Source organism: Aulostomus chinensis, chromosome 9, assembly GCF_037954235.1.
Source record: "Aulostomus chinensis isolate RoL2024-O1b breed Wild chromosome 9, RoL_Achi_v1.0, whole genome shotgun sequence".
In the NCBI taxonomy this organism is placed as follows: Eukaryota; Metazoa; Chordata; class Actinopteri; order Syngnathiformes; family Aulostomidae; genus Aulostomus; species Aulostomus chinensis.
In genome coordinates, this window is record NC_141328.1 from 10,332,285 (window position 1) to 10,345,746 (window position 13,462).

Consider the following 13,462-nt stretch of genomic DNA (forward strand, 5'->3'; position numbering starts at 1 on the left):
TTCTGCCACAACAGATAAGAATTTAAAACGATGAACAAAGGTTTGTCCTTGGCAACATATATGTTCTGAGCTCCTCCAGGATCTGAAATTTATTTACAATATGTGGATCAATAACAAATGACTGTAGAGAATGTAGACTCAGTTTTGCTTTTCACCAATTCTTTTGAAGACAAAACCAAGCTGCAAGACAAAAATAAGCTGTTGCTGTATTTTTCTGAACGTTTCAAGCTGGTTTCATCTCGGATCCCAACCAAGAGTGTCTGTGGTTGAAGGTGATAGGAAGTGTTGTGTTTCACCTTTCATCACACCAAAGATTGCTGTCATGGTGCTGCAAAATACCCCAGTGCATCACTGCAGTAAAGTGAGAAGGTTAACCACTAGAGGTCAGCAAAGACAAGGTTACTTCACAATGGCGAGAGCGCAGGTTTTTTTTGGTTTTTTTTTAACTGTAATTGAATTGTCATTTCTACGCAAAATGTAATTTACTTAAACACTAAGTACCAGTCTTGGACTGTGTACTAAGACTATGCTACTACTAGTAATAATTTAGTTTTATTTACCACCTTTCAGTAAACCCATGGGCACTTTACAGGGTGCCATAGGACTCAGTGAGCAGGTGGGTCCTGTCACTCTCATGTTATCATATATTACACTTGGAATAAGGCAAGAGCAACTATGAAGAAGCACCTTGGTGTGATTAAGGGGCTTGTTTTTATGAAAATACAATCTTCCATCCATCCATTTTCTTCCGCTTTTCCTGAATTCTTAACATGAAAGAATGCTGATTATTTTACTCATTATTTTGCTTGTCATAAACAACTTGTTCTGGATATGTCGAGAGTGTATTGTCTGATGTGACAGAACAATGTCAAACAAATTACAAACAGATAATGAAAAGCAAAAGGGTGATGCTTGACTATTATAGATATTGTATTCATAGAAACAATAACCAAATACAACATTTTTCCTGCCATTACTTTACTCCGTAAGTTACAGTATGTGGACACAAGCTCTTAAATGGCAGCAACAAGTAACATTATTAAATTTCATTTTTTTTTACGTTTGTTTTCTCCCAAAGGAAATCTATCATGGTATATCAGTCACAGCTGATGGTAAATGACTGACTGGCTCACTAAAATAAAACCTTTCTCCCGAGGATAATAACATTTTGTACATTGATTGACCAGTCAACTCTGGAAATAGGCAGCTTGCTGTCGAAAGGACTGGCCAGTCTCACCCAGATGGTGGGTATTCATATTTCCAAAATGTCAGAGAGATTATTAAGACATGGCTCAGATAAAATGAGTACATATTCGATAAGATATTTCCGCATGAAAAAAATAATTAATGGATATTAAACTGCACATTAGAACTTAAGCAGTGCCATCTTTTGCTGTCTTGTATACTGTATACCCAACAATTATGAGTTATTCAGGACTACAGTGCACAGCCTTGAAATATCTCCTGAAAGGACACAGTCCTTGATAGATTTTGAAGCATCCTGGAACTTGCTGATATTTGTTTTGTTTTGACAATAATAAATAAACACTTCAATGTGTTTAACGTTTTAAAAGCTCTCTCTGTTTTACACTTGAAACTGATTAAGTTTTGCTCTCTCCAGTGTGGAGGGGGAAAAAAAAATTGCATTTCCTACTTTTAACTGAACGAGAAAAATATTCAGCTGACCTGCAGCTTTTGAACTGTAGCTTGTTAGTCAAAGACTGTAATTGCTATCATATCATCTTTACATTTTGAGAGACTGCTAAATGCAGTTAAATACCCTAAATTGTTTCTTCTGGGTGTCAAAGATGTGTGAAACACAGTGAGTTTCCCTCTTGATGATACTGGTTCCACTATAATGTAGACTATCCCAAAGTGGCCTACATTATTGCAAAATATTACAAGGGTGATAATCACAACCAGACATTTTTACCTCTCTCAACCTGTGTGTGATGTCACCAACTCTAGCCTGGGAACATGTCAAAATATTCCCAACCCTATTTATCACAAGTGAAAAATAAGTAGTGTATCTCCTCTGCAAATCCAGTTCTCATCTAATTTTTCAGGGTTGTCTGATGGCCATCGCAGCACAACACAATTTTTGGGAAAATTTCTGTTGTCTGATAACTGACAGAAAGACAAATTTAACAAAAATCTTTTTTGAATAGATTTTGGCCTTCTAATAGTGTCCATACATAAAATCCTTCATTTGGTTTTTGATAGATCAATTGACCAAACTTAAAATTTAATAGGTAAAAATGAATGGTTTATAATTTACAGAATTACACAGCTACAGAAGATTGGCATCAATACTTGAACTACTAGTGCCCTACTACTACTACTACAACTACTACTACCCACACTACTACTATTGAGTGGCTACAACTCTCTCAACCTGCACACATTTGTTTCAGGAGAATGGAATACATTGATATTGCAGATGATGAACTGGTATGAAATTCAGTGTCCAAAACTGATGATTTCACTCAGATTGCAAGATCATTGAGCTGTATTTATGCTGGAAATATTTTTCAAATAGCTCTGTAAGAGTAATGAGCAGGTGTAACCTTAATATCTTGATGAGTGGTCAGTTATGTTTGCAGTGATGGCTGGATTAGATATTAACTGTGGCCTAAATCTCTTTGTGCTGACGGATTTGGAAAGTGATAATCCAAGGTGTGCCTTTTAAAAGCCAGACTTTATCCACCTGGGTTCATTTGTAGCAAGGTCCCTCTCCATCATTTTCCTGAACAGCCAGAAGAAACACCACAGAAGGGCTGATCGCAACCGCAAGCCGCAACCATGAACGGCACGGAGGGATCATATTTTTATGTCCCTATGGTCAACACCACCGGAATTGTCCGGAGTCCTTATGAATACCCTCAGTACTACCTTGTCAACCCTGCAGCTTTTGCTGCCCTGGGCGCCTACATGTTTTTTCTCATCCTTGCTGGCTTTCCCATCAACTTCCTCACTCTGTACGTCACCATCGAACACAAGAAGCTGCGAACCCCTCTAAACTACATTCTACTGAATCTTGCAGTGGCTAATCTTTTCATGGTTTTTGGAGGATTCACCACAACGATGTACACCTCCATGCATGGCTACTTTGTCCTTGGACGCCTTGGTTGCAACCTGGAAGGATTCTTTGCTACCCTTGGCGGTGAGATTGCCCTCTGGTCACTGGTTGTTCTTGCGATTGAAAGGTGGGTGGTTGTCTGCAAGCCCATCAGTAATTTCCGTTTTGGGGAGAATCATGCTATCATGGGTTTGGGACTGACCTGGTTAATGGCCAGTGCTTGTGCCGTGCCTCCTCTTGTTGGCTGGTCTCGCTACATCCCCGAGGGCATGCAGTGCTCATGTGGAGTTGACTACTACACCCGTGCAGAGGGTTTCAACAACGAGTCTTTTGTTATCTACATGTTCACCTGCCACTTCCTCACTCCACTGACAATCGTATTCTTCTGCTATGGCCGTCTGCTCTGTGCCGTCAAGGAGGCTGCTGCCGCACAGCAAGAGTCTGAGACCACCCAAAGAGCAGAGAGGGAAGTTACCCGCATGGTCATTCTTATGGTCATCGCCTTCCTGGTATGTTGGTTGCCCTATGCTAGTGTAGCCTGGTGGATCTTCACACATCAGGGCTCTGAATTTGGACCTGTCTTCATGACAATCCCGGCGTTCTTTGCCAAGAGTTCTGCCATTTACAACCCAATGATCTACATCTGCATGAACAAGCAGTTCCGCCACTGCATGATTACCACTATGTGTTGCGGAAAGAATCCCTTCGAAGAGGAGGAGGGTGCTTCCACTACCTCCAAGACCGAGGCCTCCTCTGTCTCCTCCAGCTCTGTCTCCCCTGCATAAAAGGGCCATCGAACCTAAGTTCCGTGATCCACAATCCAAGAAGACGTCTGCTCCCCCCGGGAAACAGCTGAAGGCTAATGTCTACAGAAATATCTTCCTTTTTGTATTTTTACAAACGAGTTGGTTCAACCTAAAGACAGTTGCAGGAAAGATCAGCCCATTACAGAGTTGTTCCTGTATGTACAGAATATCCAACGTAACAATCTATGAGATTTTTTTACTGTTGGATCCTATATGATACTGGCTTAATTTTGATTGTAGAGGCATGTAATCAAGGCAACGTAAAATAAAAAGCACTATGCAAATGAATTATTTTGTTTATGTTTTACTTAAAGTGGGGTTGGCAAGTTCAAATGCCTGTAGTATATTTAATCAAAGGAATAAATGTGAATGATATATTCAGAATGCATTTATGTCTTGAGTCAATTTCTGCTTTGAATCTTATTCTGACCTGATTACTTTCTTTTTTGTAGTACCTGCATTGCTAATCTTACTTCAGTCAGAGGTCACCTTGGATTTAGAACCTGTCCTAAGGGATTATGACATTTATTAATCAGGGATGAATATATATGACACAACACCAAGTTTATCTGATGATTATTAATCACATTAATTAAAGGTCAGTGCAGACAAGGACTTTACTGGATAACACAAATCAATATTACCAAGACACAAATTGAAGTGAGGTTTATGGAATTTAAGTACTTCTTTGCATTTCTTATCCACAATTTATCTCACACAAACCACTGACCTTAGAGCAATTCCCAAGAAGTAGTTACTGTAGCACAGCAAAAATATTTCTCAACAGAAATTAAATGAATAATGAGGATACAGTAGAAATTAAGATTTAGATAAAAGGTGTATTATAATATGCAAAGTCAATGAAAACTGAGGTCCTGACATAAGATGTATAGTATAATAGGGATAATAATAGGTTATTCACTAAAAAATGATTTCATTATACTTTCATTCAGACTTTCATTCAGTGTGCAAAACACATACATGAGTTGCACTGAAAGCATGAATATCAGAAGCCCAAGCGATCTTATGATTCTGCCTCAGTTTATGGTTGTGCAGTCCATCAAGCTGGAGAAATAGAAAACACAACAAGATTTTTCCTGTAATGACCTTCATGTGTAGCTATAGCAACCACAATACCAGTGAATCTGTCTTGGAATACAGATATGCTCACTAAGCAGTCTGAAGTCAGACTCCAGCTGAGAACTTAAGAGGGGAAAAATCCCTCACTTGCTGCTTAAAATTCATACTAAAAAAAGAAATTATCCTTTCTTTCATGTTGGTATTTAAAGAATATTGTTTAGTTGACAATTATTTTGTTTTTTGGCAAATAGGCGTCGATGATGCGAAAATCAGTTCAACTAGGGGTGTGGTTCCTATTTTCCAACCCAGTTTTTTTTTTTTTTTCTAAAATGATGGAAGATAGCAATTTTACAGAAACACCAAAAATATTAGTGGTATTATTCATATTAGTGCAGCATAGCATGTCACTGTCGAACAGCTGAAATTTGTTTCAGTTTGTTCATTGAATATTGAGGGAGTGACTGGGTGGAGTTGCACAAAAAAGATGAAATGAAATTTTAATTCAACAAGGAAGACTTTGAATCTGCTTATTCAAAAATGGCATGACCACAACTGACACGTTAAGACTGATCTGATCAAAAAGATTGAATGCCTCCCTAACAACATCAGTGAAAATGGCTGTGCAGACATATGAAATACTGTTTGAATTTGTATGGAAAACTTTATTTGATAATAAAAATAGCATTCACAGACTTCTTTTGATAGCTACATATACATTGTAATCCATCTCAAGGAAAGAAGCTGGATAAGTCCACATCTACTTGTACTTATACTAATGTTATGTATAGCTTCATGGGTCAAATAAAGCTATGAACAATGTAATATTTATATATGCATAGTTTTATAAAAAAGATTGGCCCATATACATGTACTGCTTTTATCAACACATAGACAGCATTATGTCCGGAGCACATTGCAAGAAATAATGCTTGAAGAACACAGACTGCATACAAGTGCTTTATAATACAAAGGCAGGCTAACCATCGAGAGGGATTCAAACCAACAAAGTTTCTGATTGACCAAATACAGTCTTTCATTCTAAAAGGTCTTTACATACCTGATCCAGAGTAAATTAACGTATTTCCCATAAATCATCAGGTCCATTTCAGAGATATAAACACAATATCACATTCCTCACTGCTGAGGTTTTTCATAAATTTCTCTTTTGTACAAGAAAAAGGCAACATTTTATTCCTTGACAGGTTCCTAATAGTTACATTGGAAAAAAATCTTTACAGGTGATGGCCAACAGGTTCACGTCTTATATGTGTCTCTTTTTTTTCTTCCTTTTCATTAAATACAGTACCATGGCAACAACAGTGATCAAACAATGCATTTGTTGTGGTTTATCCAATACATTTTTAGTACTTTAATGAAACATAAAACAGAGACTACACACAAAACACATTATAAAGCAGCAGTCAGACTCCAGTGGCATGACAGCATGGCTCAGCATGGCAGATTGGTCATCTCCTGTACCAGGACTCTCCATATGTTACCAACACAACATACCACATCAGCTTTTTGTGTCAAGACCCAGGAGGTGGTCAGTGCATGATTACGAGCATTATTGTGAGGACTGGTTACTGTGGTATTACAGTGCATGTTCCTTCTTGGTTATTATCACTTAGATTTATCAGATAAAGTTGTTACCCTACATTAAATTCACACATGCATCTTGCACAGGGACATTGGTCGTCAATTTATTTAAACTTTTTTGTCATATCTAAAATGTGTAGGGGCAGCTTCAAGTTGGTAGTTGTAATTAATAGAACACAATGGATTTTTTTTGAGGTAAATATTTTTTTCTCAAAACAGAGAATCTACCTGAATAATTTGACTGATTAAGGTGAGTCTGCTACATCTCGATGAGACAAATGATCAAATTATTTCTTATCATCCTGCTCAGAGGATGAAACTCATATAAGCATTGCCTATGTCCACGAGCTCTCTGATCTATTTTCTTAGTTTTGTTGGGCTTGTTGGTGTTTTAGCAAACAAGTGAGAGCAGCAACACATTTTAAAGATGGAACATATGTGAAGGTACAGCATGCTTTCCAAAGTACAGTTCATACTTCTACCTTGGTCCTTATAGATTTCATTCAACTTGCTAAAAATATGTGCCAAATTAAATATAAATAACTAGCAAATGCAAAAGAGTCATATATTACTTATATAATTATCACTCTGGTTTTACAACCGGATATTAATTTAGAATTTTGACTTTAATCCAAGATCCTTTTCACAGTTCTTGTGAACCATCAGTGTCTTGTGCTATAGTTTGTTCGGTAAAGCATTTTCAGGAATGGAAAAACATTGAAAAACATGGAGAAAAAAAAAGTTGAAAACAAGCATAGTAGTTCGAAGTTACCACAACTGGAAGCATGTTTAATATGTCTGAGGGAACATATTTAGATTCAGCAATGCCGACAAAAAGCAATATCACTGATATCATATGCAGGCACATACAATACTTTTACTATAGTACGATAACTTCTGTTATGTTCAAAGTAACTATAACAATGTCAAAACAACCAGTATGAACTGATAGGATTGTACTCCTGCTGTTTTATGAATCTCAGAGTGGGATCACAATTAATTTAGTCAATCAAATCCATCAATAAACCAGAAAGCAGAAGAGTTAGTATTCTAAGAAGTCCAAATCCAGTGTATGTTACATAGTGAGCACATAGAGGAGAGAGTCGCGAGGGGGATCTGTGCTCTGCTCTAGATGCTGAGGTCTTTGGGGCTTTCTTTGTACAGCCTTCTCTTGGGCTCAGGGAGCTGGTATGGGACTCGGCCTACTGTGTTATTGTTTTGGCCTGTGTTGTTGTAGGCAGCATTGTTGTGTGCAGCATTGTTCTTCATCATGCTATAATAGTCCTTTAGTCTGGGTGCTGCTGCATAGTTCAGCTCATCCCGGCTGTAGTTGCTGTCAGGGGAAGAGTCTCGTTCCACTCTGAATCGTCTCTCTGGTGTCCCATTCATCTGATATCTCTCTTCCCTCCTCTCTGAGGAAGAGTCCCTTAGGAGGTTGCCGTTCTTTGTGGCTCTTTCATGTGTGCGGCCCCTGGAAAGAGACAAGGAATCTCCATTGTTGTTGCTGCGCTCGGGGGTTGTAGCCTCCCTGACTAGCCCAGCCATATGTGAGTCCTTGAGGAGCCTTCGCTCATAGAACTTGCGCTCAGGAGTGGCAGCGAGGAACCCTCCATCATCATATTCTCTCTCAGGTGTACGGTCCCTGTGCACCCGCTCTGCCCTGCGGTCCATTGACTTGGCCCGCCGACGATCAGGGGAGGAGGTGCGCTTTTGGGTTGGTGAGCGGTCAAGGGAGCCGCGGCGCTGTAGACGAAACCTACTGTCCAAAGTTGAACTGCTGCTTGAGAGCCCTTGCCCTCTTAGTTTCTCTGCAGCTGCAGCCTTCTTCCCCAAGCTGTCTTTCCTCAGAGTCTTTAGGAGTTTAGAAATGCCACTCTCTGACTCAGACTTTTTGACTTTGCGACCACGGCTCTTCTTGTTACCACTGCTACTACTGTTACTGTTGTCTGGAGACTGCTGTCTGGGGTTGCTTTGACTGTGGTTGATTTTCCAGGTGTGATGAAGGTGGGGGTTAAACTTCCAGCCTTGGTAGTCTATCTGATCTGAACCAGCCCTGTCCCTGTTCCTATCCCTGTCACGGCCACGCGCAGCCTCCTCCTGGCGTGATGGTTTGTGAAAGTCTGGTGGATAACTGGACTCCAATGAGGTGTGATATCGGCTGTTGAGTGGCAGCGTTTTCACTTCCGGAGTGTTTTGTGGCCCGGGTGTGGGAGGGTGCCCGTCATTGCTGCCGTCTAGAGAAGGGATGAGAAGTTTAGTTTAACCTTTTGGAGTTTAGTAGATTTTTTTATGGTACATCAATACGGTGACATTTTTTCTGGTCCACAAACATGACTTTCCTTGCATGTGCACTCTTGCATCGACATGGCAAAATGTCTGTGCATGATTTTAGGGAAATCATGCAAACATTCTCCCTGCTATGGTTTATATTAATGTGTAACATTTTAATAAGCACTGCATTGAAGCGAAAAAGACACTTCAATTAATTTTCTCTAGAGGGCTGTGGGTTGAAACACAAGGTGACTTCAGCAACAACTGCAAGTGTAACACATTGGTAAATTTAGGGCAGGGGTTATCAGTGACACTGCTGACATCTGAGAAATCATTCACAACGAAATGGCGAACAACTCAATGTGCATCATTAGAAAGGACGAGGCAAAAGCAAAGAAAAAGCAAAGAACAAAACCAGGGGTGTTTTGCCATGGGATTGCCAAATTTGAAACAGGTTGCTATGGCGGCAGCAGAGGTGTTAGTTAGTCCCAGTAAAAATATATCTAGCCTGTGGCTGGCAGGGGAGTAGGGATTGATGTTTGATTCAGGCATGACAAGGACACAAAGCATGTACACTATGTAAACACATCCGTGCACAAATACACATTATGGGTAGCAAGTAGGGATGAGTTTGATGGAAAAAAGACAAAAGATGGCAGGCAGTAAGGATTGGGACAGATTTTTGGCTACAAACCGTGGTCTGATTTTGGCCCATTAGGTAGAAACAGGGCTCTCCCATCTTGTCATTCCTCATTGTACCAACAGCGAGATGAGGAGCCATCATCGCTGGAGAGAGGAGGAAGAGCCCAGCAACAAGAGATAATCAGAGAGAAAGGAAGAGGAATAGAGAGGAGAAAAACAAATAAAATAGACAAGAGGCTGTTTTATAGTGTGTCTTAACAGAGAGGAAAAGGGGTATGTTGTGAAAGACAAAGAAATATTACCCTTTATTCAGTATCAAACAACTGTCAGGGGGGAAAAACTTATCAGATGAATGAAACTCCAGATAAACCAGAGAATAATGCTGAGAAATACCAAAATATGACTTCAACGGTGAGTAAAATAATCCATCAGCCGAGCGCACAGCTCTTGGGAGGAAGTATTACTTCAGTTATAAAACATCAGCACTACAGATCCTACATTTCACTGAACAAGCTTTTTTTTTGTTTCTTCATTGATGATTAATACATGACAGCCCAATCTTGTGCTGAAAAAAAAAAACTCTTTCCAATCAAATATAAAGGAGATGTCTTCTGTCTGTCTGTGAAGTGTCAACAATTTTACAGTAATAGGAAAATCATTAGTGCTTGAAGGAGATATATTTATACTGTAATTTGATCAATACTAGCATTGGTGGTGATAACGTGAACATTTGAGTTTACTAACCATATTCAGGTACAGATCCATCTCCCCGTTTCAAGACCAGCCGTGCCCTCCGACCACCATTCTTTATCAATTCAATGGCACGTGAATGCTTCATGTTCTTTGTGCTCTCCCCGTTAATCTCCAGGATCTCATCTCCGACCTACAATAGTGGTAAAGGTGTATTTAGGGCCAGCTAATTCTAGCTTATAACACAATAGCGGCAAGGAAAACAAATTTAGAAATGGGATTGAAGAGAAAGCCTACAGGAAAAAAATGTTTTAAAAAGCTTCGTACCCTCATCTTTCCATTTCTGACAGCAGCCCCATCCTCAGCTAGTCTCAAAACATAGAGGTCCATGTTGTATTCCCGTCCTCCTCTTAAACTGAAGCCAAAACCTTTACTATCCCGTTCTAGGTCCACTGAGTAGAACTCATCATCCTACAAGAGAGAAAAGAAGAGATAAAGTCACAGAAAGAAGTGGGCAATCCACATAGGATAAGGAAGTCAAAAGGTGAGTCTAAACTTAAGGACAAATCAAGCAATGTACAACACAAACGCACAAAATGACAATGGCAGTATAATATCCTTGAATGCATGAATATTTAATGCTGCATGATCAAGGTGCAGATCATCAAGCAAGGGCACCGCAAAGGTCCAAAAACTTACCTGATCTTTCAAAGTGTACTTCAATGATTCAAAAGGGATTGAAGTAAAGTTGAAAATTGTCCACTTATAATTAGGGACTTAGTCATTGTAGTGTGTGTTATGAGTGCTATGAAAAGGAAACATGTGGGATCAAGTGACATGTAAACATCCCATATTACCTGTGTTGTCTGAGTTTGTGTGGGTGGTGGTGGAGGAGCTCCTTTAGACTTGGAGTTATTCCTTTAGAAAAGAAAACCCCATATCAAGACACACAGTTCAGTATTTAGGATTACATTCACAAGGAAAACGCATTTTTATGCATTTTTTTAAAAAACATTTGCACCTACCGAGACTCTTTGGACTGTTGCGGTGTGTGTGTGGTGGTGATGGTAGCTATCTTCTCAGCATTTGTCAGCAGAGAAGCATTGGAAGATTCTTGAGATAAAAACAAAATTTTTTTTTTTTTTAAATGACATGAATAGCTGCATTAGCCCATTGCAGAGTATACAGAAGACCATGAAGAGCAAAATATTAACTCCTAAAAATGCCCTCAGGCTACTCTATTTGACCTGATGCTAACTACCTGTGATGCTGTCATTTGCCATTTGCTCACGGAAGAGACAAAAGTGGCAAAGAAGTTGAACTTTTGCCTTGCATCATTTTATTACATCAACTGTTTCAGGAGGTGAAAGGAGAACTGTCTTTTCTTGAGCACATCGTTAGCTAGAAGACACACATTAGATTCAAGTGACAGGAATACAGCTTTGTCTGTGTTCAGGAAAAAAACCTGTGTGTGTGTGTGTGTGTGTGTGTGTGTGTGTGTGTGTGTGTGTGTGTGTGTGTGTGTGTGTGTGTGTGTGTGTGTGTGTGTGGTGGGAAATTTGCTGTTATTGCAATATATTACTTATAAAAACAGCATATTTTTCAATTGTTGCTGTTTATATATGTGTATATACTGTATATATATGTGTGTGTGTATATGTATATATATATATGTGTGTGTGTGTGTATATGTATATATACACATATATAAACAGCAGCAATTGTAACATATGCTGTTTTTATAAGTAATATATTGCAATTACAGCAAAATCCCCACCACATACACATATTTGGTTTCTTAAACATGACAAGAGTTCACTGTACCAATCGGATATACATATTAAATCACTATACCTTTGAACAATACATTGTTCACATATAGTGGTTTGCCATAGTTGCACTACTATACTGTTTAATAGAAGAAATAATTCCATAGAGGGTACTATACTAGAGCGAAGCTCAGTAAGCTCAGTATATTTTACACTAAATGTGGAGCTCTGGATTGCAAACTGCTTGTGTTGCAATATTATGCACTAATACTTATAATCTGAAACTTAAAATCTAACTTGAAATCTGTACTGACAAGATTACCACAAACAGGAATCACTTGTTTGAGCAGTGTTTTTAATCCTTCAAAACTATCAAGCTATTGAAAATGGAAAAATATCCTGTAAAGACAGTGAACCAAACACAGTCAGAGAGAGAGAGAGAATTGTTCTACAGTTATTTCTGGGGACAATTTCACCTTACTCATACTCTGACTCACTCTCTGAGCTACCAGGGTTCACACCCTGATGAAAAGTGCTCTTGCTAGTGAAGAGCGAGTGCCCTTTCATTCTCTCTACAAACATGAATAAGTCACATCATGCTACATTATGAAACAGTCATGCAAAGCTGGAAGCCATAGCCTTACCATCACCTGGGATGATCCTGAGTGAGACTGTGTTCCCAGCTTCCTTGATCAGGTTGACAATATCCGAGTGGGACTTGTTAGTGATGGAGCAGCCATTAACTGCTAATATTCGGTCCCCGACCTTCAGTTTCCCACAACGGTCTGCTGGGCTGCTCTCAATGATGCGTCCTATTTTGTGGGGCATGGCCACACAAGCATTTCCAGCTTTTGTGTTAGCATGATTGTTTGCATGTGTATTTTTGTGTCAGAATTAGTGTGTGGTGATGATTTTAAATGTGTTGATTGGTTATAGCAAGACAGAAACAGAACATGGAAAAAGAGGGAGGGGACACATTTTGAAATTAGCTAATAGCAATTTACCCACAGAAAACATGTATACCCAAATCAACATGTTGCATCACTTTGCCTGCAAAAATTATACACACCTAATAAAGGAAGCAGAAAGCTGTATAATGTCCAAGACAAAATTCATGGTAGGTGAGTAAATGCTTAAGCTTTTTGGCTGATGTGTTAATCAGTGCATTGTGAATCAAGTGCCAGTGGTCATACTGGACAGCCCATCAATAAACTGGTCACAGCAGTACTCAGACTTTCCACTCTATGGGATCAATGAAGACACAATCTCTGTTGCAGTGGAAGACGCTCAGGTAATTGCGCTTTGCTCTGCAAAATGTAAGCATTCCTAAAGAGGAGCACTCTGTGATGAGATGTGCAGACTATAGCTAATATACAGTATATATATAAGGTCAGTGCAAGCGCTGCAAGAAATAGAATCTGTGCCTGAGTGACAAACTACACATCTTGTTTACACACAAGCTCTGAAGAGACCCTGGGGATCTCCAGACCTCCCCCTTCCTCACTCCTTTTATCTCTGCAACTCCT

General features: G+C 39.3%; 2 protein-coding genes across 12 annotated transcripts in view; one reads left to right on the forward strand and one right to left on the reverse strand.

The window, feature by feature from the left end:
• Nucleotides 1–2,697: 2,697 nt before the first annotated feature.
• On the forward strand, nucleotides 2,698–4,273 carry LOC147255764 (rhodopsin). The gene has a single exon (XM_086213712.1). It carries the CDS (start codon nucleotides 2,803–2,805, stop codon nucleotides 3,862–3,864), a length of 1,062 nt encoding a protein of 353 aa, XP_086069838.1. The 5' UTR covers nucleotides 2,698–2,802; the 3' UTR covers nucleotides 3,865–4,273.
• Nucleotides 4,274–5,596: 1,323 nt separating this feature from the next.
• LOC147255765 (membrane-associated guanylate kinase, WW and PDZ domain-containing protein 1-like) overlaps nucleotides 5,597–13,462 on the reverse strand; it is a 95,453-nt gene continuing 87,587 nt past the window's right edge. For 7 of the 11 annotated variants that reach the window (XM_086213702.1, XM_086213703.1, XM_086213701.1 and 4 more), the window contains 6 exons: nucleotides 12,581–12,784; nucleotides 11,193–11,280; nucleotides 11,025–11,085; nucleotides 10,495–10,638; nucleotides 10,222–10,360; nucleotides 5,597–8,798 (listed from right to left, as the gene is read on the reverse strand). In XM_086213702.1, the coding sequence (XP_086069828.1) occupies nucleotides 7,693–8,798; nucleotides 10,222–10,360; nucleotides 10,495–10,638; nucleotides 11,025–11,085; nucleotides 11,193–11,280; nucleotides 12,581–12,784 (1,742 nt within the window). In that variant the 3' untranslated portion in view covers nucleotides 5,597–7,692. Of the gene's footprint in view, nucleotides 8,799–9,529; nucleotides 9,622–10,221; nucleotides 10,361–10,494; nucleotides 10,639–11,024; nucleotides 11,086–11,192; nucleotides 11,281–12,580; nucleotides 12,785–13,462 lie in introns of all 11 variants that reach the window. The other 4 variants (XM_086213708.1, XM_086213709.1, XM_086213710.1 and 1 more) reach the window with 2 other exon arrangements.